At 40.4% G+C, this 25,642-nt stretch overlaps 1 protein-coding gene across 15 annotated transcripts in view; it reads right to left on the bottom strand.

Annotated features, from left to right (window-relative positions):
* The window catches only part of ARHGAP24 (Rho GTPase activating protein 24), a 536,453-nt gene that overhangs the window by 5,381 nt on the left and 505,430 nt on the right, over positions 1-25,642 (bottom strand). For 12 of the 15 annotated variants that reach the window (XM_045019052.1, XM_045019055.1, XM_045019054.1 and 9 more), the window contains 5 exons: positions 12,180-12,312; positions 8,986-9,059; positions 8,455-8,502; positions 4,992-5,113; positions 1,769-2,837 (listed from right to left, as the gene is read on the bottom strand). In XM_045019052.1, the coding sequence (XP_044874987.1) occupies positions 1,769-2,837; positions 4,992-5,113; positions 8,455-8,502; positions 8,986-9,059; positions 12,180-12,312 (1,446 nt within the window). The remainder of the gene's footprint in view (positions 1-1,768; positions 2,838-4,991; positions 5,114-8,454; positions 8,503-8,985; positions 9,060-12,179; positions 12,313-25,642) is intronic. The other 3 variants (XM_045019051.1, XM_045019063.1, XM_045019050.1) reach the window with 2 other exon arrangements.

Genomic DNA, 25,642 nt, shown 5'->3' with positions numbered 1-25,642 from the left:
TCTCGCCAACCCTGAAATCCTGCCCATGCAGCAGGACCTTTCAGGTTCCACTGCAGCAAGGCCCTCTGTACCCACCGATGAAGGAGAAGGATTTGCGGTTCTAAATACAAAGCCACCCAAGAACTTAAAAAGCCACCATGCATAACCTTTCTCCTAATATGCTAGCATTATCATTGTTTCTCCAAAGTGCTCTCAAACAGCCAGTCTGCTGCTTTTGCCTGGTATCCATGCTGGTCTTAACACGTAGGGTAGCAAGACTCAGCTTAACTCTATACTGAGCCCGTGTCCAGGAAAAGTGTGCTACGTGTTGTTTAAACATTTCCAACAGGATATTTGTACCCACTTGGATCATGAATAATTTGGAATTTTTAAAGCTAAGGAAGGTGACAAAGTAATCTTGTAAGACAGCCACATTTTTTAAATTGTACAATTACCCAAATCTTATTATACTCATAGTAAAATGGGGGGGGAAATGGTTTTCTGATTTGTTTGCAGCTTTTCACTTCCAGTTAGTATAGGTGTGTTAGGCCTGGTCTACACTAGGGTGGGGGGGTCGAACTAAGGTACGCGACTTCAGCTACGCGAATAGCGTAGCTGAAGTCGAACTACCTTAGTTCGAATTTCTTACCTGTCCAGACGCCGCAGGATCAAAGTCCGCGGCTCCCCCGTCGACTCCGCCACCGCCGTTCGCGGTGGTGGAGTTCCGGAGTCGACGGGAGCACGTTCGGAGTTCGAACTATCGCATCTAGATTAGACGCGATAGTTCGAACTCCGAGAAGTCGAACGCTACGCGTCGACCCGGCAGGTAAGTATAGACCTACCCTAAGAAATGCCACAACTATTGTTACTAAGTCACAACCAGTTAAAAAGAGCCATGTTTACATCTGTCATTCAATGGCAGCACATTTAAATATGTTACATGAATAAAAGGAAATCATTTTATGCAAATAGAATTAACCCATGGAATGCATTGCTGCAAGATGTTATTAAATTAAATAGTTTAGTAAGATTAAAAAAGACTGAACACTTAATATGAATACAGATGGCATCTACAGCTACTCTAGTCAAATTAAAACATAAGGGCCACAAGTCCTCCAACCTTAGGGCATAAACTGGGATCAGAATGAAATTCTCCCCAGTAGTTCAGTTTGCCACAATTGGCCTTGTTCATTGGAGAGATTTTTCACTTCCTCTGAAGCATTTAGTGCAAGCCACTGCTGAATGCAGGATATTGCATTAGACATGCCACTGTTCTGCTCCAGTATGTCAGCTACTTCCATGCAATCCTCAAAAGGGTTAGAAGCTTGATTTGGATGGGCACCCTAACAACTGAAGTTTTCTCCAAACCTTTGTGTGAGCTCTCCACTCCTCTTGGATCAGCAAATTTAGGCTGGGGATCTTATGGAAACAACTCTTTAGTGAGATTTCTCATGCTTACTATGTTTAGGCCCTCCGTTTGAGAACAGTGATTCTCATGCTACACCAATCCTTCTGTGTCTGATCTTGGCTGGGAACATGAGGCACACACAAATATGCAAATACAAAATATCACAGAAAGAAAAAGTTATGATTTTTTTTCCAATGTCAGACCAGGTTTGGTTTGAATTAGGGGGAAAAGGTTAAGGTGGGCTCTTATTTCATCCAAGCATTTTCTCCATCTCTACTACCAATTCCTATGTTCAGATTCACTGGGGCATGGGAGCGTAAGAGAATTACTCTGCCTCTCATTTTTATAATTGGCACATATGGCAGAGATTCACCATCTTACCTCTTTATCCTTGTTTCATACTCCACCTTCTGTTTTGCCATCTCCTGCTTTAAGCTGGACACTAGGCTGTGCAGAGCACTGTGGTTGCTCGTGTTGTTTGAGACGAACGTTTCACTGTTATCGCTGCTGCTGGTGGCCCGGCTGCTGCGTCCTCCCACGCTTCTTCGGTCAGTTTTACTCTCATAGTCTCCTTGGTTGGAGAGGTCTTCATGTGGTGGCCCATCTAGCACTGAGTCTTCAAAATTACCCCCATAAAAGTCTTGCTCGGGGCAGGTGGTTGTAGACGATCGACAGGAGTTGGAGTGTTCGGGCAGGGATATTTCACAAGAGGATGTGGACCAGGTGGCACTATCTACGCTCTGTTTATCATCTGAATTCACCATGGAGAACTGCTGGTGGACATTGTCATAGGTGGAGAGTCTGTTATGCTGGCCCGAATCACTCACCAATTCCTTTTGTTTACTGTCCCTCAATGTGACGTACCCATTGGGCATCCAGCTCAGGTTTCGGCTGTTCAGGGAGTTGCTGTGTGCATCTGTGCTTGAAATGCCCATTCGTACGCCTCCATTCTGCATGCAGTGTGTGCCCATTTTAGTAACTGGACCTTTCAGGGATGTTGTTCTCCTGGCCTGCAGGGTACCATTTGGTAAGGTCTGGCTTTTCTCATGGCCCTCCACAGAGCTGCTGAAGGACCCATTAGTGACTATGCCACTGCCTTTATTAAAGGCTGGGTTTTTTTTCACCATGAGAGGTGGGCTTCTTGTGACATCAGGTTTGTGAATGCTGTTCCTTGGACTGTTTGACTTGCTCCCTGGCAGCACTGTGGGAGACCCATTGTCCATGCTTCCCCTCTGGAGAGGCTCAGGTGTGTCCCAAGAACAGCTTCTCACCGCTGTCTCCTTGTTGTTATTGGTCTCTTTATTCTGGAGCTGACCAATGATCATTTTCTTCTGGATCTCGTTGTTGTTATTGCACACCTCCTCCCCTGTCTGAAAGTCTGTGTCCTTGGGAAATAGCTGTTCGTGTTCACTTATCATCACTGACATCAGCTGCTGGACTACTGCAGTACCTGGAGGATGGCAAATGAGCCACCATTAATGAAGTACTTTCATTTGAGAAGTGAACAAACATTCTTTTAAAACAGATTTTTAAAGATTTCACAAATATGCATCTAGTTAATATACACTAATTTATGCATTTATCTAATAGATATGTAGTTTACCTAAGCATTTAATATTTGCTATTACAACCTTCATGCCACCTCATACTATCTCCCCTTTCTGGTTCAAATCACCACAGCACAATCGGTTCTGTATTGTCCCCTTTTCAAGGAAGAAACAAAAATATGCCTGTCTCTCTGCTGGTGCACCTTCCTACCCACTCTGCACTGGCTCTGGCGTATTGGCCAACATCTTGGGGGCAGAGTCAAGACTTTGCTCATTCCTGTTAGCAGATGCTCTCCTGCTGCGAAGAGACAGCTGATGTAGGTAGCCAGTGCAGGGGAGGAAAAGAGCTCCCTACATCTCTTATTTCAATATTAGGGCATGCAGCAGCCAAGAACGTTTTAAAGGAGATATTATCCTGGGGATCTAAAGCAAATATCCCAAGACAATATCCGCAAATGAAAACCACTGGGACCACTGGGACAGAGAGATTAAGAATAATAATAAGATGAATGATGTAATTGTAATAGGTGAGTTTAAGCTCAATATACCAAACCTCTTTAAAAACTTACTCCAAGGCTGGGAAGGCACTAGCCAGTCTAATACAAGGGGTTGAAGAAGGAAAGGGTTTCTGGCCCATTTATTTTTTAGCCTGTCAGAGCTTTGTGAGATATTTAATATAAAAACCTTTAACCACTCAGAGATGAGATTGTGACTGGCCAATAAAATGTGCCATGCTGTCACACTATGTGGAACCTGCTGCCGGTAACATATAAATCACAGCCTTAAATCAGACAGCACCCCACTTCGCAACACATTATTATAAATGTTCCTTCTCTAGAAACCCATACTGCACACACCACACGACTTCACTTTAATATACAGAACTATCATTTGGAACTAGACTTGGGTAAATAATTATGTATCACTGCAATATATATATTTTACAGAACGCTATTAGGGAGTATTAAGAGTCTTCCAGTAATGAGGTCAGGTTGGTTATAAACACCATTTTAAAGTCCCTAGACATGTTTCAGTGGCATGCTGTGCTCTTTTAATCAATAATTTCCCACTGGCCCATATAATTTTATACAGGTTGCCTTTGAATATTTGAGCTTTTTTCCTTTCAAATACATCTACTAAAAATTCAGTTTGCCATGGGGACTTGTAAACATTTTTTGTTCGTTTGCTTTGGAATACTGAAAATCTGCATTGCTTTGTAACAGCTTAGATTCTATCATAAGAAATGGTGGGGAAAAGTCAGCTTCTTTTCACAAACCTCTTTCTTTATTCATGCATATATTATATCTCTATACAAGTATAATTCATTTATAGTAATTTTTGAGTAGTCAAAAGATTAGATACAAAGTGAAAGTAGAAACTGAAAAAAATAGACAGCAATTGAAATGAAGGTGAGTCTTTAAAGGAGGGTGTTTTTTTTTTTAAAGGGTGTTGAGATCTCTCTTTAGCCCCAACACTGGGTTCTTAACACCATGACCCCTCTTTGCCCTGTGAATTGGTAGCATTAGATGAGGATTGCTGTGAACAATTTTGCCATTGTATTAGAGGATAAAGGGCTGAAGAAGGTGACATCATACTAAACTATAAGTCTGTGGGCGGAAATTCTCAGAGACAGCAGAAAAACATAAAACAAAACAAAAACCCAAAGAAAAATTCCATTCTTGCCTTTTGGAGAGGCATTTTCTGCGGGCCTTTGTATTTTCCTGCTGGTTTCTGAGAAACAAATGTGCAATTTCCAGTTGGAAAAAATAAGCAGTTCCACCCTAAAAAAAAGGCAAAAGTCCTTTGAGGAGATTCAAGACTTTGCTCATGCTGACTTTTTTTTGCCATGTTCACAGTAAAATGCTATCAGTAAAATGCAGCAGCCTGTTCGGCATAGCTGTTACTTTAAGTTGCTGTAGTGGAAGAAAAGTTGTGTCTCCACACAAACAGGCAAAAGTAATTTTGTGACATCAGACCACCAAAAATGTACTGCTAATGAATCTACAGAAGTTCCTTCTTCCTGTTTTAAAGTTGTTTACAATTTTCCTTTAACTCACCCTCCATGATGGTGAGAGGATCTTCCACTTTTGGGCGCAGGATGTTGGGACCAAATACAGTAGCCAGGTTTTGCACACTCATTTTGTTTACACCCGCATAGGACTGGACTTCATCCAGGAATCTGTGAAATATAGGGGGGGGAGGAGTGAAGTGAGCATCAAGATCACAAAATGCAAAGGTGGATGATGATCTCTTACTGTACTTCTTGTATGGAATTTCCTAGTTGTTTTTGTTTAAAGGTCACCACTCTGAAGCACTATTGTAGGCTTGGAAAAACAGGGTAGTAGTTGGGTTCTGAGGCACGTCAGAGGGGAAGGCTCTGAGTTACTACAGCGAATTCTTTCCCAGGTATCTGCCTGGTGGGTCTTGCCCACATGCTCAGGGTCTAGCTGATGACCATATTTGGGGTCGGGAAGGAATTTTCCCCGCAGGACAGATTGACTGAGACCCTGAATGGTTTTTTTGCCTTCTCCTGCAGCATGGGGCACGGGTCACTTGCAGGTTTTAACAGTGAATTCTGTGCAACTTGAAGTCTTTAAACCATGATTTGAGGACTTCAGTAACTCAGCCACAGGTTAGGAGTCTATTTCAGGAGTGGGTGAGGTTCTGTAGACTGCAATGTGGAGGAGGTCAGACTAGATGATCATAATGGTCCCTTCTAAGCTTAACGTCTATGAGAGTGCTTTGTTTCTGCCTGCTTGGGATCAGCTCCTTGACACCCCTGGATACTGGCAACACAAGCACTCCCCTCCAGACATCACTCTCCCTTTACAGGTTAGCGATAGGCATACACTAACCCCGGAGTCCTCCAAGCATCCACCGGCAGCATCTAGCCCCTGCTCCACTAGATACTCACTGAATCACCAGGCCCACTGTTTCCAAAGGAACAGTATATTCAAGCTTACTAGTTCGCCTTAAAACACAGCTCCACTTAACACACAGCACTCGGGTATGTTTACAGAGAAAGCAAGTATAAGTTTATTTAACAAAGAACAGATATTCCTATGATAGTAAGCAAAATACTGGAAAAATGCATTATATATAAAAGAAAATCATAACATGCTTTCTATGGCCTTAACTTAAACAAGATTTCCTCCTGTCTAAATAAAGTTTTATCTCATCCAAAGTTCTTCCCAGCATTTTCAGCCAAGTCTGGCTGGGATCCTTTTTTCATGAAGCAAACCCTCTGTGAGTTTATTTCCTCAGTGAAGGATGCCACGGAGTCTTTTTTCACCTAAGATATACCAGACCAGACCTTTGATCTTGACTGAAAGGAGTGTCTCTCCCTTCATCTCCAGCTGTTTACCTCTTCCTGTTAATTTTCTTTTAAGTCCCTGCAAGCTCTTCATTAACATATGACTTAATATGCTGTTGTAAGACATACACTATACAAAGTTAGCTTGGGATAGCAGTGTCTCTCACCTCCTGTCTAGAGAACTGGTAGCATGCCTTGAGACAATGTGTGACCTGCCTTTAACCACAAGCACATTTTCCCATCTATCCACACACACCTCTTCTGACATGTTATGCACACACACACATCTCACAATGATTATGCCAGTGTGAGACAGGTTTTCATTAGAGTTCATACATGTCATTCTTTGGCAGACTAGTACACAGATACCAGGCCCAGGGGATTCCCCCCCCCCCAGCCCTTATGTATTCCTGTACCCTCTGCCAATTGATTGAAAGAGGTCCCTGGGTTTATTTGCTAACGTAAGCTAGTTTTCTAGAGCATAATGCTCCTTAGGGCTAGCCCAGCTGAGCTCCTATCCAGTGTCTCTTGTACGTTTTCCAGGGAAGGAAGCTTTGGCATATCTTACTGTAACAAGGCATACAGGCCCTTTAACCAGGGCAGCACTGTCTTGTTACTTTTTAGCCCCAAGTCCAGGCTATTTTGGGGATTGTCATTTCTAGAACGATTGTGGGGGAAAACATTCAGAAAACCTGCTCTAGTAGTTAGGCCTCCCATTCTCCACAGCATACTGGCTGCTACCCCAAGTGAATTGAAAATGGGAAATTATTTCTCTCTTATCCTCCCCATGCAATCCCGATATTTTCTGTTAATGTTTTAAAGCTCTTCATATATCTTAACTGATAAATACATTCTTGATATAATGTTCAGTGTCTTACCAAAATCCATAGATACTGCAATGCTGGCAGCTCTGGTGCCAGCTCACGCAACGGTCCCCCTGTCTGAACTGGACACTAGCAGACACATAGCTGGAATTTATCTGTCTGACTTGTGGGTTAATATTGATAAAATAGGTATTAGAAATGTTAAGACTCTATTGAATGCTTGTCAGTTACTGCATGCATTAATCTTACTTGTAATATCGGTGTTCCATATTGTAACGTAATATTTGAGTGGGTGTATTATGAGCCTCTGTGACTGTATAAATCGCCATACAGGAGAGGGACATTAATTAGTATGAAGAGCTGCTCTTCTACAGAAATTGTTATGCATCTCTCAAAAGAGGAGACACATCATTACCAGATGGGTTAGGGTTGGATCTTACAACTGGAAACTCCCACATCTGGATTGAGAAACCATCAATAAAAGAACTAAAGACTCTTATTGCTCTGCTCTGCTCACCTCCCTGTGAAGATGTGTCATGCAAGGGGACTCTTCCCATCAGCTGAGTTTGCAGCTCAGAGCACATGGCAGAAGGAGGATAAAGACCCCAAACCAAAGGAACTAAGGATCTCTATGCTGCTTGGACTCTGGGGGAGGGGAACCAAGTTGTTTCTGTGCATAAACAAGAGATCCCCAGTGGTTTAGCCTAGGTTAGCCCTAAAAGACAAATTAGAGCTTGCTGATTATAGAAGCCTATATTACCTTTTGAACTAAGACAGTAACTCATTCATATGTCTATATTTGCCTGCTTTAACCTTGCAAATAACTCTGTATTTTCCTTTTCCTATTTAATAAATCATCATATAATTAACTATAGGATTGGTTATAAGTACACCTCTACCCAGATAGAACGCTGTCCTTGGGAGCCAAAAAATCTTACTGCGTTATAGGTGAAACCGCGTTATGTCGAACTTGCTTTGATCTGCCGGAGTGCGCAGCCCCGCCTCCCCGGAGCACTGCTTTACCGTGTTATATCTGAATTCATGTTATATTGGGTCGCGTTATATCGGGGTAGAGGTGTATAGTCTTTGGTGTGAGACCTAAAGCACAACTGACCTGGGGTAAGTGACTGGTCTTTTGGAATTAGGAGTAACCTGAATATTGCTGTGATTCTTGGTGTTATGGGCCATCTATCCAGGAGATATGTTCACCTGGGTGGCAAGAGAAACCTGAATACCCGAAAGGACAGCCTGTGACTCCGTGTTAAGGCTGTTGAAGTGCCTGAGGAGTTTGCACTTGGTTGGTGAAATCTAAGTTAGGAATTTACAACCAATTTGGGGTTTGTGCCCTCATGTTTAAGAGTCTGTCCTGAGGTTAGTACTCACGATCTTGCATCACCATTGGGAGCTTCACAGATAGTAGCATGCAGCAATCTACATCAAAACATTACCTGTTATAAGGCTGTGTTTTATCTCATCCCCATGCACACACACCACCTCTCCCAGAAGCCCTTACGCTTTTGGTGTTTTGACCTTTTTAACCCAGGACTCCCATACGCTGTCTGAATCATCAAGGCCAACAGGAGCTGCTCTCCAGGTAAGTGATCTGCAAATATAGCCTTGCTTCTCCTTACAGAAGTAGATAGGTGGTAATATTCCTTTATCCAGCTACATTTCCTTGCCTTTCATGCTGGGTCTGTACTGTTCATTAATCCCACTCACAGCTGTACAACTTACTAATTAAAGTTAGTAATTAGTAATACAATAAACAAACTTATGATTGTGTTAGGTTAAACGTACCAGTACTCTGACTCTCTTTGTTAAACTTCTCCTGAGATATATTCATCCAGACAGACAGCAATGTTTACTAGGGCACTGAAATAAATATCTGTTTGATAATCTTTCAGGAGCACTTACCTACAGATATATTTCAGTAGATTGTAATTGACAGGTGGCAGACTCTTTACTTGTTTCATTAATTCCTTCACCCCCTGGGTAAACAAACAAACAAACAAATCAATAATAACAACACTGTTGAGATTTTGGTATGAAATAAATAGAAGATACTTATGGAAATGGAGTAAGACAACTATTTTCTTAATAATAAACTATGATCACTAGCCTGTAGTATCCATTTCATTTGGACAAAGCAACATTTTGGCTGTCTCACAAGGTCTGCACTAGCATTAGACAAGCAGAAGATTCTTTCAGTCTGTCCTCTCACTAGGATTTAGAAGAGCTGAACGACGTGAACTTGGTTTCTGTGCCCACTGGAAATAGCCTCTGGCTAAGCTCCTGCCACCAGTGCATTTGGATGCTGTTTTAATTCAGCCTTTGGTGCTTTGCCAGCCACTGTAGGGTGTTTGATTTCAGTGGGTCAGCAAAACAAGTACAACTCAGGATGGGAAGATCATGATACTGCAAATGTTTGCTGGGCAAATGCTAGAAAAGGAAATAAGACAAACAGCTATCTAGATGAACAGTGACATAGCTTGTAACTCATGCTGTAGGAGAGTCCAACACAGAAGACTGAAAAACGAGTCAAACAATCTAACAATCAGATTGTTAAGTCAGCATTACAACAGGATAAAAAATGGCTTATTGTTTCTAGCATTGGTCACTCACATTGCTTGCTTTAATCTCACAAATAACTCTGTATTTTCCTTTTCCTATTTAATAAATCATCATATAGTTTACTATAGGATTGGTTATAAGTATAGTCTTTGGTGTGAGACCTAAAGCGCAACTGAACTGGGGTAAGTGACTGGTGAGTAACTCCATATAGATATCACATGGCAAGAACTGGGTCTACGTTCACACAGTCACTGAAGACTTGTTTTCAAATACATTTAATAAAATGTTTCATGTGATGTTCTCAGAGAAGCTATACAAACATAGCTACTATAAAATGGACACTATACAAAAGTAAACAGCAGTGCTTATGCCAACCTCTAGGAGCCCCTGCCATAAATTACACAAAAAATAACACGGAACAGCCAGCAGAACACACAGCTCCCCCCAAACCCTTCTAGACCTAATACAAAATGCCCCCCCCCACATCTAACTCCCAACCCCCCATTTGATCCTTATTAATTTAGTGGATAGAAGATGGAAAGAATCAATTCTGGCTGGTGACTCAGAACAGGGAGGATGTCAACTACTTTGTAGGAGGGATGAAAAATGTAGTATGGTTTTGGAAAATTAGAGGGATGGGCTGAAATTAATAGAACAAAACTATTAATGATCACTCTGAAGAAAAAGACTAAGAGATAGCAGCATATACTAGCTGCCAACAAGTACATAGAGGGGTGTAAAAAGGAGGTTTCAACAGATCAAGATGTATTGGCCTTAAATTACTGTAGGGAAAACGTAATCGGTCATATCCTTCATTCTGTTACACAAGTTTCACACCAGTAGAACAGAGTTGGAAATCTGTCTCTATATCTTTAAGAAGCATTAGACAATGGGGCATGTTTCCAAGATAAATGCTAGAGTAACTGATGTCAGAGTTAATCAAGACCAACTTGCCAAATATCTCTGAGTGATGCTTTAATGACAGTGGGCCCATTGCAAAATTTTCAGAGCCTAAATCCCATTGACTCTGATTTATGACAATTTTACCCCCAGTTAATTCCCACTTAAGTCAATAGTTTTCTGTTGACTTAAACAGGAATTGGGTAGGACTAATAAAAGCAGTCCTGCTATAATGGAGGATGATAGCCTAGATGACCCAAAAGAAGTCTCTTTCATACAAGATGGAACTCTTCTAACCCAATGCACATCGTTTCCAACCATAATTCAATGGTATGCAGTTTATATAGGTAGAGAAGTGTTTCTGTTATTCTCATATGCCTATTTAGATTGCTATATGAACCAAGATTTCATTTAAAGATAACCTACAAAGAAAGCCATTCACAGAGAGTAGTTATCAGTGGTTCATAGTTGAACTGGAAAGGCTATCAAATGGAGTCCCACAGGGATTGGTCCTGGGTTCAGTTCTGTTCAAGATCATCATCAATGATTTGGATAACAGCATAGAGAGTACACTTAGAAAGTTTGCAGAAAGTTTGCACAACCAAGCTGAAAGGGGTTGAAAGTGCTTTGAAGGATAGAATTAAAATTCAAAATGATCTGGACAAACTGGAGAAGTGGTCTGAAGTAAACAGGTTTAAAATTCAATAAGGACAAATGCAAAGAACTCCACTTAGGAAGGAATAATCAATTGCACACATAAAAAATGGGAAATTACTGCCCAAAAACGAGTACTGCAAAAAGGGATTTGGGGAGTTATAGTGGATTACAAACTAAATATGAGTCAACAATGCTGATACTGTTGCCAAAAAAAAAAAAAAGGCAAACATCATTCTGGAATGTACTAGCAGGAGTGTTGTAAGCAAGACAAGAGAAGTAATTCTTCCACTCTACTGTGTGCTGATTAGGCCTCAACTGGAGTATTCTGTCTAGGTCTGGGCACCACATTCCAGGAAAGATGTGGAAAAATTGGAGAAAGTCCAGAAGAGAGCAACAAAAATGATTAGAGGTCTAGAAAACATGACCAATAAGGAAAGATTGGGGGGGAAAATGATTTGTTTACTCTGGAGAAGGGAAGATGTGTACGGGGGCTGGAGGGGAGAGAGAAGAGAGTTTTCAAGTACATAAAAAGTTGTTACAAGGAGGATGGTGAAAAACAGTTCTCATTAACCTCCAGGGATAAGCCAAGAAGCAATGGGCTTAAATTGTAGCTAGGTTGGACATCAGAAAAAATTCCTAATTGTCAGGGTAGTTAAACACTGGAACATATTGCCTAGGGAGGTTGTGGAATCTCTGTCACTGGAGGTTTTTAAGAACAGGTTAGACAAACAACTGTCAGGAATTGCCTAGTTATTATGTAGTCCTTCCTTTAGTGCAGGGGACTAGATGACTTCTCAGGGTCCCTTCCAGTCCTACACCTCTACATCATTAGAAAGACATCCTGATATGGTTCAAAGATGTGCATCTAGCAAAGAGTGAAAGCTGATGCAAAAACTAGAGAACCTGACCCTGCGCCAAAACCAAAGCAGATTACAAAACACCACTATCTACACAAATCACAATCAAAGCACAACACTCACCGTTTCCTCTTCCTTGCTGAGCAATTTGGCGCAGGAAAGAAAATCCTCATATTTTGCATAGGGGATAACCGGTTCTGGGAGTTCTCTTAGATACAGTTTGAGAAGCGATGCCACCGTGTGCACATCCGTACTGCTGTGGGGATGGAATGCAAACGATTACTGCTGGGGATTTGGGAAATGCTATACACAGCTGATGGTCTCTAGTCTACTGCTGAACTTTTTCAATACTGAATCCTCAGTGTGTTAGCCTTACTTATAGCTCCAGTAGTTGGTTTTAGCTTCTTTGTACCGCAGAGGATTTGTAAAAATACCTGTTAGAAAGGCTCTCATAATTCTGATGATGATTTATTATTATTAAACAATTATTTATCCAACAAAATAAACATTGCAATATTCACAACATGGGTGCTGGGAAGATCATGCCTGTCATAGAGGTTACAAACATCCCACATGAGGAATGCAAAATACCATCTACCCAACTGACAGATTTAATTTGTACTCGACCAGAAATTAAGCAAAATATTTCAATACAAGGGATTATATTCTCATAACAATCAACAATTTGGCTCAGATTCTTAACACCTGCCTCTAACATAGCTTAGTTCCACAATATCTGGGCCTGCATGGTCTCAATTTTATATCAACATGTTCTGCCAAACCAATTTATTCCACACGTTTAATGAAAGCTCCCTCTTATCTCAATTGTAGTTAAATCCCCAGGTGTGTATCACTTTCCCAGTAGTCCCCCTGAATAATTAGTACTGTGCATTTTAATAGCACCTCTCAACAGAGGATCTTGACGTGTTTTGCATACACTAATGATTTAAGCCCTGCTCACCCCTGTGAACTGGTATTCTCTCCATTTTCTGACAGATAAACTGAGGCAGAGAGAGAAAGTGAATCGAGATCACAGAGTGACTCAGCACATTGTCAAGAATAGCTTCCCAGGGCTCAATTCAGAAGTGAGTCTAAGAGTTAGTGTAACACAGACAGTTCAATCTTTCCTTTATACAGTTTGGGCCTTCGATCTTGGCCTCACATAACAGGTGATCAGCAGACAAAGGCCCACTCCTCAGACCGTAACTTCAAAAGGCTGGGTTTTTGCATAACCAGAGATGGGGAATTAGCATTGACCTCCCCCTCGATATTTCCCAGGAAATTCACTTCACACCTATTGTCCCAAAAGACTATTCTTGTCTGCCACATTGTTTAATATAGTCTTTTGACCATCCAGGCCCATAATAATACATAATCTTTGCATTTAATACAATGGAATCCAAAGGCACTTAAATTTAACAGCAAGATTTTTCAAGGATATTGTTGTTCTGTCACAGATGCACTTACACATTGCTAGAGGTAGTTAAACCTGTGGCTTTGGAAGGTCCTCGGTTAAACTAGCAACAGCTTTTACTTAGCTATATCTTAAGAGGGACACTTGGAACAACCCTAGGTTCACTGAGATTATGTACCTATAAGAGATATAACACGGGTGGGGGGCATTCAGCTGTCTCCACATTTGTGGGCCCCAGCCTTCATGTACCTACACAACCACACCTCTACCAAGGCCATAAAGGTGGCAGGGGCTATACAGTTTGAATAACTTTTAATGTTCCTTTTGTGGGAAATTTTGACATTTCAAAATTAATTTCCATTCAGAATTAGAACCAGAAGTTGAAACACTGAAATGTTTCACAAAATGAAAAATTCCAAAAATGTTTGAACTGGAAATGTCAAAATGAAATTATTCAACATCTCAAAATGATTTTTTGTTTCATACTGCATTTTGGAGACTAAAATAGTCATTTCACAACATTGCTTCCAAACACGTTTTAATTTCAGTTTACCTGTTTGGAAAATCAGAACTGTCAGAATCAACATTTTCCAAGTGAAAAATGTTGACGTCTACAAAACCAGATGTTCCAACAGGAAAAATTTTTGCCCAGGTCTAGCCAAAACTCTGAATCAGCACTCCTCTGGGCTTCTGCGGTAGGGTCAGATTCAAACTCCTGAACTTGTCCCAACTATTGGTTTTAGTTCTTGTTTGGATCCAACGCCAGGAAGATTATTTTCTTTCATTTCTGCATTTGGATGTGTCTGAAACACATGAGAACAGCTTTACACATGAGATTTCGGTCCATGATGGTGAATCTCACAGATATTGACAAGTTTCCGCCATACTGGTCCAAAATATTGTGTTACTTGTGTACTATCGTGAGTCTGTTTTTGATTTGGACTCGTACTCAGATCCCTAAACCTCTGCCTACATGCAATGCAGATCAGATATGAACAGCAGGTACTCCTCACATCTCTGTTTACCAACCAAATACAGACAGTACAATTCAGGTGCCCATGCTTCATGCCCTGAAGCTCCAGACTCACAGCAGTGCAGTTTTTCCTCTCTTTTTTAAAATGAATGCATAGTATACTCAAGGAGTTGTCACTGGTTGGCCTCATAATAGAAGTAACCCTTAGCGAGGGAATTAAAAAAGTTTTACAAGCTAGCTTGTATGCAATGTACACAAGAAGCAAATTGGTAGGAGATGATTTCTGTTTGCCTATTGCACCAAGCCAAGGAGGAACAGGGAAACCTAATTAGGGAACAGAGCTCCGCTGACAGCCCTATTATTGGAGCTGTCAGTTGTCTGGTGAAAGGGAGCAGGCACCCTGAACTGATTGCGTAAGTATCCCCTCAATGGATTGAGCCTCAAGACCAAAAGCTGTCATCTTGTCATCTCTCCTAAATATCTTTTATTAAACAAGGACACCCCACAGGTGTGGTTCGGGAATTGAAACACAGTCTGAAAGAGCCTATATGGCATCCAAAACTGACAAACCTTCCAGAAATGAAATAAGACAAACAGACAAATTACAAACAAACAACAAAAGAATTAGCAAGAGCTGGCAGTGGGGTGGTCACCAGGTGAGAAGGTTAAACAATGCACTGCACAGCTGTCGCTTCCTGACACTGCCAGTACTGTGGAAAAAGCTTGCAGTATTTTAGAAAGATTTGTACAGTTCTTGATATGAAGCAAAGTACTTTTCCTTGAAGGCAAAGTAGCTGGAAAGACAGACAGGAGGAATAAAGAAAAAAAAATGCTACCTGTGCCCAGAGTTGTCCACATGGAGAGGTTTGTAATACACTGATATCAGTGAGCCAACGAATACAATAAAATAAGGCTTGTATTTCCAAGGTAAATGACACAAGGCTATTTAAACACATTAGTTTGGTTTTATCTCATTTCATTTTATTAAAACTCCAATATACTACTTGCTTATTGATGCTAGATATAGGTCTCTCAGAATGGAATTTTCTGGATTGGGGTTTGAAACCTACATTTGAACCATGCAGTTTATGCCTAATTCTAGACTGAGGTAATGCGTATCTCAATGTGCTTCTAGGAGCACGGTATGTGCCAACTCCTGTGGCATTATGAGTGTACCAGCGCTAGATGGTGCAATTGCTAAGAAAGATTATCCTACATTTTGAAAATGTACAAATGCAAAGCATTTCTTTCAGCTATGCTGGAGCAATGCCTGAATGCTATATTGAAATCCTCAGCGTATCCATAACTATAACACTTAACAAGTTATCATATATAGTTTAATAACTATATATTTGTGAGACTGTTTAAAACAAACTCTTTTCTTATATTCAGCAACAACACTAAACTTTCTATTTTTTTTAGGCAAAATACTAATAGATCTGAAAAATATGTAGAAAAATGGGTTTAAAAGTGAGAGTATTGTATAATCTGAAGAGTATTTACATCTTGAAATCTAGTACTATTTTTTCTTCCTTTTATTTTAAAAGTAGAGATGAGCCTGGACTGCAAAATTCAGATCCAGATTTTAAACTCTGCATAGTTTGGGGTGTTCCAGTCCAAGATTGTGGTTCTACTGATTTCAGAGCCAGAAGGCAACTGTGTAGATGTGGCAGAATATTCCAAGCAGTCCCACATTTCAGGAATGTTCACCTCTGCTTCTTAGTTTTCTTGCACTGTAGTTTCCACACCATTGAGATCTGCATTCCATTTAGCCAATTATCTTTATATAGCTATGTGGTTGCTCATAATGCCCGCATCACCTTAGTATCAAAGCACCTAACAATCATCGATAAACTTTATCTTCACAACAGCCCTATGAAATGGGGAAGGGCTATCCCCATTTTTCAGAGAGGGAACTGAGGCACACAATTAAGTGACTTGCCTAAGATCACACAGGAAGTCTGTAGCTGAGCTGGGAACAGATCTCTTGCTAAAAAAATCTTCTAATTCACTCACAAGTTATTGTTCCTCACACAAGCGTTGTGGGGTGAAACATTGTGGCCTGTTATGCAGGAAGTCAAACCAGGTTATCATATTGTTCCCTTCTGGCATTAAAAATCTATGAATGCATGAACCTAGGTGAGTGCCCTAACCATCAGGCTATAGAGTATTCTGGGATGGGTGGGCGTGTCTCAGTCTCTCCTGTTGAAGTTGTTCCACTTTGTATAAATAATTAAATATTTATTGGAGCAGGGACTGGAACCCTGGTGTTCCTCCTGCTCCCAAGTGGGTGCCCTAAGTACCAAATTATAGAGTAATTCTCTCTCTCTCTCTCTGGATCAGTGACTATTCAAGTCTTATATATGAAGTAGGACAGCTTTGACAGGAAAGATTGGGAGCTGATCACCTGAGCTGGTGGCTCACATAAGCCACTGACACCTGTACACCCCGGGGAGAAGTGCATTACCACAGTCAATATAAATCCCCTATAGCCACAGTATATTGAGAGCTAGCTGGTTGGGCTGACTAGCACACAATTCAATTTTACAGTACAAGTTCTGTGGAATTTCTAATTTCTTTGCCTCTCAGAGTAATCACTGTTTCCCCCAAACATGTACCTGTATGCCCACTAGTGGACACACAAGTGCACACACGTGCATACACATATGTTAATTCTGATTATTTTACTGTTAACATGTATATTCATTGCCAAAAGTTTGCTTCCACCCATCTCAATATAAAGGCATTATTTGTGCGAACAGACCAGATCCCTTTCTTGCAATTAGACCATACAGATTTAATGTTCTTTTTATCCGAAGTCTGTGTCATTAGCATCCATGATGGTGGTGCTGTTTTGACAGCATTTTTCTTTGTGTTATCACAGACATTGTGGAAATGGTTGTCAGACCAGTTACACAGCCTGGGGATTCTCGCCCTCTCCTCCATAAACAATAATTTATTGAAGCACGGCAAGTCACCATAAACACATGCATAACCCTCACGCTCGCAGACAAACACACAGTGCCTTTATGGAGCTTGAGTCAGCACTTCAGAAAGCAAAGTCAACAAGCTGCTAACAAACTTCCAGTGGGAAAAAATAACAGAGCAAGGTCACATCAGAGAAAAATTAGTATTATGTCCAGGACATATGCAAAAGTACAAATAGTAAGGAGCTGTGAAATATATGGGAGGAGGTAAAAACACAATGTAAAGAAGGAGAGTAAAAGAGAGATGAGCGTTCAGAGATATGAAGAGGTAAGAAAGATTGTTGTGTGTGTGGCGGGTGCATACAGGCAGATTCTCATACATAGCAAAGTAAAATAACTTCATCGGACTATTGGAGTTTGAATTAGACTGATCGGATTTTATAGGAATTTTGCAGGGCTCGTAAAAATATATAAAATCCAAGCAAGTAAAATAATCATTATTATTTGTTAGACTGGAAGGTCACAAATCTTACAAACCCTGAGCAGTGACATCTTTAAAATGAATTTTTCTCAAAGCTTTGATGTGATAACAGAAGTCATCCTTTTTTTGTAAAACTGCATTCATGGACATCTGAGAAGTCATTTATCATCTAAATGTGAAATACACAATTTCCACATTCTTAAAAGATCATAGTTTCACAGTAACAAGTATCAAATCCCCATTTGTAAAAGTTAAGGAGCAATTATGTTTCATAATCCACTTGATTCAGGAACTCAACTGAAGAGACTTTAAACATTCTTTTGCTGTCCGACAATTAAAGCGTACACTCCTCCAGCTAGACACCAATTAGCCTGATTTACTGATCTGAGCATTTGAGTTAGAAACTGGTCTCCTAATGAGTAGTTAATTGCCAAATCATGTCTATATGCCAAGCTCTATTTAGATGTTATTCCCACTAGCCAGTTACAAAGGGCTGGTTTTAGAGGGGACAGGAAAATGACAGGAACTAGATAATCCACCACTGGAGTTTCATTTGTAAAGATCAGCGAATAAAGTTTGGAACCTTGCACACTGGAAGTTCTATGATTTTTCAGAAATCTAAGGCCTTCCGTGTTTTGCAGAAACCAGCTGCTTAGCATCTGCTGAGCAAAATCTTAAAATACCACAACTCAGGCAAGAGAAGCTCTGCTAAGGGACACTGGCACTTTAAACAAACCAAACAAAAAAAACAACTTAGTCAACAGCAAGCAGAACAAAGCTGAAAAGAGTTAAGATGAAGGAACTGTAGGCAGAAGGTGATTTCCACTGCAAATTTATTTTAGGTACCTGGAATCTAACATCACCCACCCTAACACAAACATACTATCCCCACTCTCTCTTTTATTTTTACTTTCATTATGGGGAAAAAAAAGCCTTGAATCAATGGACAAAGTCATAGACTTTTCTCCTGTTTTATTAAAGATGCAGCTAACTGCAGGAGTCTCCAAAGTTCTATGCAAAGTCATTAGAAAGATGAAGAAGCACCTTTCCTGGAAAATCCTGCTATTTTTAGACAAAGAAAATCTCTTACAAGTGGTTACATTTGAAGTTGGGGGGGGGGAGGAAGGAGAGAAAATCAAACAAAAACAAAAAACCCTCTTCCTCAATTAGTTCCAAATCAACACCAGGCTGGGGTTGTGGTGCAAACAGCGGTTGGGGGGCGGGGTAGTGGTGTCACTTCAGACTTCCGGCTTTCATCGGCAGCACCACAGCCTCCTCCCCCTGTCACCCTCAAAGACCTTCAGTCATGGCGGTTTTTGCACCAACAAGGCAGGGCTGAAGCCGGCTCCCTCTGGCCCTTAAAATATCATGTTGAGAGTCAATCAGAAACAGTTACTCCTAACTGCTAAAAACCTCTGTCTTCTCTAGAGGCCACTCCCTGAGCTTAGTAGTTCTGGTCGGCAAGGGTTAATGGGAAGGCATTTTAGTACAGTTCATGTAGATTCATGTCCCATCAGGTGTTACTGTGAGTTTCTGGAATTTGAATAAAACCCAAAATTCTCAGCTCAAAGCATTAAGTTTCTGGTGTTCTCCACACAACACCTAACAAAATTCCACAAATCTGGTTCCTAACGAAACAGTTTTCACCAAATGGCCCAGTGGAGGACTGGGCGTTAGGAGAGTTGGGTTCTGCTCCTGGCTTTGCCATGGACCTTGAACAAGTCACTTCACCTCTCTATGCTTCAAGTTTCCCCACTGTATAATTTTGTTAGCAATACCCTTTCTTGAGAGTCACATAGGTCTGCTGAACACTTTGCAAATCTACATGATAGCCTTCAGTTATTTGCAGCAAAGTTCTATGGCCTAATTAAAACACAAAAACAAACAAACAAACAAACAGCAAATTTACTGGGGTGAGTCCTTCCCAGAGAAATTCCTCTTCACCTCTTGCTGTTTATTTTTCTTCAGTCCACTTCACCAATGATCATGTTGGCAACACGTGTTTTGCACAAGGGTTTTGCACAAAGGCAGGACGTAAGTGCAGAGGTTGCCAAGCTGGGTACAAGATGCCCACTTAGTCCCGGGGGAAAGGAGTATAATGCTAGATCTATTCTGACCCTACTGCAAATATGCTCTTGCAGCTACAGGTAAAGCAACATCTGGTTTTCTGAGAGCCATTCCCTTCCATCTCTTGTATTGGCCTCTAATACAGGAACAGCTTGCTTGGATGTGGCTGAAAGCTCAGGCATGTTAGCTCAAGTTTCTCTCCTCTGCTCCTGTAGCATCCAGCTCAACCTTTGAGCCACTAATAGATGGCCCTGACACCAAACAGGGCACAGAGGGAGGATGGAGGGTGCAAGTCTTCAGGGGATAGGGAGCAAAACACAAATAGGCATGATGGAGGGAGGGTCTGAGCCACATGAAGGAAACAGGAGAGATGTCAGCAACTGGCTGGAGAATGGCAAATGGGCCATTGTGGTGGGAGAGCAACTAGCTGTCAGTGAATCCCCAGGTGGGCTCCAACACGAAACGACTGGGAAACATCATTTTGAGAGAGTTAGTCCCCTCAGTGCTGAATGATAATTTCACTTTGTGAGAAGAGAGCACTATTCAATAAGTCATCAATAATGTATCAGGGATAGATCCAGAGCTTTTGATGATCACATTACTATTCACGGCTCACGGAAGCCTTAAAGAGTTTGGTGTTCTCAGATCCATCATTTCCAGTTAGCCTTCATAGCAAAAAGGATGGAGGAAACTGTTAAGTAGAAGATCTATCAGACCCAGGTAGATCTCTGCCTTGTACCAGAGTTTAAGAGGCGAGAGCACCTGTTGAGGCCAATAATTGAATAGTGGAACGCTGATAATGGTACTAATCTGGCTGGTATGCAGAGGAAAGGGGAGAAGGAAACTCCTTCTGGCAGCTACTACAACCACATTATTTTAAATATGAGAGGAGATTTGTCCATGCAGCTAATAAATGAAGCCAATATTTCAAGAGTACCTATTATATAAAATGGCTAATGGTGTATGCAGGGGGATATGTTGATATTGTATCCCCCGCCCCCACCTCTTGGATCTCCAAAGTTTTGGGCTTACAGTTCACATCACAGTGAATGCAACTGCCCCTCATTGTTTATGTTAGGCACATTGCCTGACTTGCTACCTCATTAAGCAACACGCTGTTGCTGCACTCTATAATAGAAAAATCTGCAGAGCATGCATTGCAGCGTCTTTCCCTGGGAGTTATATCCGACAGTGAACAATGGGACAAAGTGTTGTTCGGACTGCTGGGGTGCAAGAGCTTGCTTAAGTGATCGTACAAACTCATCTGTTTCTTTATGGCATTTATCTGGGGACGACGTGGGCAGTAGTCCCTGCTCATATGAGACTCTGGGTTCAAGAAAAGATGACTGTTCACACTGAGAGGTTAATAGTCCTTTCTTAGGTGCTAATGTAAGAAGCATGGACTTGGGCTAAAATCATCTGCCCAGGATCCAATCTTGTCTAGACTCTAGACAGGTAGGGGTGTGTATGTGAGAAAGAACACTCCACTCCAAACCATGGAGCAGCTGGCTGAGCTCAATGAAGTAGGCCTACAGCTGCTGTGTAGCCTGGGGTAACGTATGTAAATGGCTGGAATGGGCTCCAATGCCCTCTAAGAAAGAGAACAGGAGAATTCACTCATGGCGGATCCCCCACAGCCCCACTCATCTACCGCTCTTGGCCTCCAAAGAATTGAGTTCGGTACCATACGAGTTTGCTCATCCAGCCCTCTCTCTCACTTGTGTATCAGAACCACACCGGCTCCACTGCTTGGCAACTTCGATGACAACTGGGAGGTATGGGCTGGACTGAGGCCTTAAATAGTGAATTCTGGAGTCGAGATTAAGGATATTTGTAACATTGTATTCCATGACCTTGCTCTATTGTGTTTGCTGCATTTTCTTCTCTTTGCATCACATCCCCCCACACACCCCAATAAAAGGGACAGCAAGATATTAGAAAGCTTCAATAAAATGCTCATAAATCACACACACACACACACGTCCCAGAAAGCGGTTTACAATAAAGGACTTCCCAGCACCAAAGCTAATGCCCCAAGATGAAAGAGGATTTGATTTTTTTTAAATGCACCACTAATTTCAATCTACACAAGCTTTTTGTCTTGATTAGGATTTCTAGCATTTGATTTTTGTATCTAGATTCAGAAAAGAAAACTCGAATAAAGCACATGATCATTAGTCAAGCAACAAGTGGTTCATTTCTTTATAGCTTCAGTCAGTTTTAAACTCTCCATGGTTTGTCTTCTCTCCTTAGGAATGTGAAAATAAAATTAACTCTCCTTATCAAGTTTGCCCTCTTTCTGTTTGGCAAACATTGTTATTCCCCACCTCATGCCCAGTGTGCCAAGTGGGTCTTGAAATTCGCATTGGCTTCGTTTATGTGCCAGCGTTATCAGCCAGGTCATCATAGTTCTAGGAAGGTGGAATATTTTCCTACAGAGCCAGCAGAGAGCATAAGACCTCAGTACGTTATGGGCTTGACCCTGCCTAGCTCTACACAGGTGGGGCAGAGGGCACAAGCAGTCTGGCTTACTTTCATGTTAGCCAAGGGCCCAGAATAATTTCCATCTTGCTCCAGCACTGACAACATTGTTAGGAACCTCACATGGTTTCCCCTGTTGCACCCTCAGACGAGCTGGGAAGATGCAGGGAGACGTATTCAGCACACTGTAAAGCGATGTTGCAGATGCCATCCCAGAATGTGCTGCTACATTGCTTTTGGAAGTGTCACGCCTAACTCTCTGCTGCTGGTGCACAGCCCATCTCTCCCCACTTCCATCACCCTGGGTGGGCAGTGGCTTAAAGCCCCATTCTAGCTCGAGCACAAAAACAATCTAGGTGCCTAGAAGTTTGTTTTTTATTTCGTGTAAAGGGAGGGGTGATTTCTCTCTCTTTTGTTTAAAGACAGACACATAGCCTGAATTCTGTTCCCAGATACACACACACACACACACAGACACCTTTAGAATCCAGAGGACTCCCCTTACTTAGGTCAAATTTTGAGTGAGAAGTAATTTATGGTGCCCTTGTAACATGCTCTTGCTAAAAAAGCGAGGCTACAGTAACCACAGACAGTCCAGTTCTCTATACATTAAGAATTCAACATAATACGCTTATGACCTTGATATATTTATATGTTTTTTGTCCAAGTGGCTCCCAAAGTGCTTTTGCTTTGACAGTTCCAGTGATTAAATGCACATAAACATTTCTCATATCCAATTCCACATTTTGGATTATTTGAATAACACAATTCATCCTTCAGCGATTGCTAGCTATCACATACATCCATTTACAGGTTAGTTCCTCAGCTGATAGCAACGCTGAAGAGAACAGCAGGAAATATTTTAACTCTTAATATATTGTGTTCTTCTCTAGAAGAAGCCACAGCTATAAAAGAAACCTATTAGGATTTTTGTTTTTTGCAGACATTTGTTGAATAGTAATATATGCTGCTGCCTCAGCATGTGTCCATATGTGTACACACTCTCTCTCTCTTTCTCTCTCACACACACACACAAATTTTAAACTCCTCTGAAGATCTTGTACATTGATGGAAATAGCTATGAAAATCTTCCTGCATTAATATTTATGTCTGTTTCAGTAACATTTCAAATATTTTCCCTTCCTGTGAGATGTTGACTTTCATATCATCATCTAATAATTGTGATGAACAGAAGATGGAAAGAAATAATACAAAAAGAGAAATCCAATTTTACTTCCTTCCAGAAAAAAGTTACGAACTGAAGAAAATCTCACATTATTTTCTTTAATTGGTGGAGGAGTCTCCAGGCCAATTTTTACAAAATAAATAGCTGATCTTGATAGATTTTGTGCACATAATTATAAATATATTTATACAAGCATCAAGGTATATTGGTTTAAATCAAAGCAATTTAAATCACCAATTTAATAATTATTTAAATCAGCAAGCAGGAAACCTTGATTTTAATCATGTTTTGCATTTATACTTTTTATTTTCCTAAAGAAGGGTTGAGTCTCACTAGTTGGTAATCATTAAAACATGTTGACTTGCAACTAAATATAGCCTTTGCACTAAATTTGGTGGGGGTTTTTTTTTGGGGGGGGGGGTTTGTGTCATGCTCTATTTGGACAGAAATTCAAATTAAATTAAAAAAGCATAAAACCAGCATTTTTTAAATTAAATTAAATATGGCTAACTTAAATGTGCTGGATATATAAGAAAAAAGTTTATCAAATCATGTTTTGCATTTAAAATTAATTGATTTATTAAACAAAGGAAGTATGATCTATAGTTAGCTAGCTGAACTGATTGTTTTTGGTCACCATGCCTTTCAAGATTTTAAAACTAGTAAATTTCATCCTCACACACTAATTTTTTAATCATAGATTGGAGGAGAAAAACTAGCTTTCCTAAATTTCCAATACCCATTGGCTTCTTAACTTTGAACGAACTAGTCATGAAACTGAAATGAAGAAAAGATTCTCTCTGCATGTGCAGAAAAATTTTCTGTAGTCAGAAGCTGGTTTAGCACATCAGCAAACTCTGGTTCCAGACGCTTAGCCAGTAACATCCACCAGGTTCAGTGGTTTGACATTCTTTAAAACTTGAAAGCAAACACATACTGCTTAATATTATTCTTTGCATTTAATAGATTATAATAAGTTTAGACCTTATATTATTTTCAAATTTAATTTTAAATAGGTGGTATTTAAAAAAAAATCCCTGTAGTTCATTTAAATTAAAATACGATTTAAATAAAAACAATCAGATTTAACCTTTTTTTAAAAATCACCCATTTTTATCTACACTGACAAGCCTGGACCGAGGGACTAAATTTAAAACATTTTCAACACAACAGAATGAAGCAACAATCCAAATGATAAGCAAAGTTGACTGTCTAAAAGTGACAGTTTTTAAATAAAAGTCTAATGAAACAGTACGGGAAGTATTAGGGATATTTAAAAGTGGTAATCAAGGTAGGAAATTATCAGTTGGAGATGTTCTTTAATACAATTTCACTTGGTGTACAGAGAGAGAGAGAAATAGGGATAATACTCTCCACATAACGCTGTTTTGAAGTTTAATTTATTAATGTCTTTACGGTACTTTGAGACTCTCTGAATGGTACTAATGATGTGCTAAATAGTTTTATAACTAACTCTTCCAACTGAGTACCAAACTGCTACCTAAACTGAGAGTTACAGTGCATCAAACATGTAGCTCACACTGATTTCAAGTTAGGCTTTTTATCATTTGCTTTACACTGAACCATGTACTTTCTTCTGCAGTTCACTTGATGGTCTTCACTGCTAAATCAAGGTAACAAGATGTGCACAGGAAAAGGAAAGGGGGGTGGGGGAAAGAGCTACAGGACCTTGGACAGCAAATGTCTTAAAGGATCCTTATCAGAAAAAAATACCCATTGCTTTAAATATCCACCTTGCTCATGCTTGTAAGATGTCCAAGCAGAGAGTGCAACATTTTAAAACACAGTGATGCTATTTTAAAGCAGAGATTACTAATATGGTAACTATAAAATCTTGCCTTCTTCCTCCCATCCCCAAATTCTAAGGATGGTTTACTAAAATAACCAAAGAAGCCTCATGTAAATATTACAGGAACAGTCTGCTAAGTAGTGGTTTTTTAATGTAAGCATTTAAAATATATATATTTCACTGCTCTCTCCTTTTATTACAAAAAATAGAATTGAACTCTTTGTTTAAAGTTTATTGATATTCAGAA

This window comes from Mauremys mutica, chromosome 5 (genome assembly GCF_020497125.1).
Source record: "Mauremys mutica isolate MM-2020 ecotype Southern chromosome 5, ASM2049712v1, whole genome shotgun sequence".
Classification (NCBI taxonomy): Eukaryota; Metazoa; Chordata; order Testudines; family Geoemydidae; genus Mauremys; species Mauremys mutica.
The sequence above is the reverse complement of the archived record's forward strand: the minus strand, read 5'-3'. Positions and strand labels throughout refer to the sequence as shown.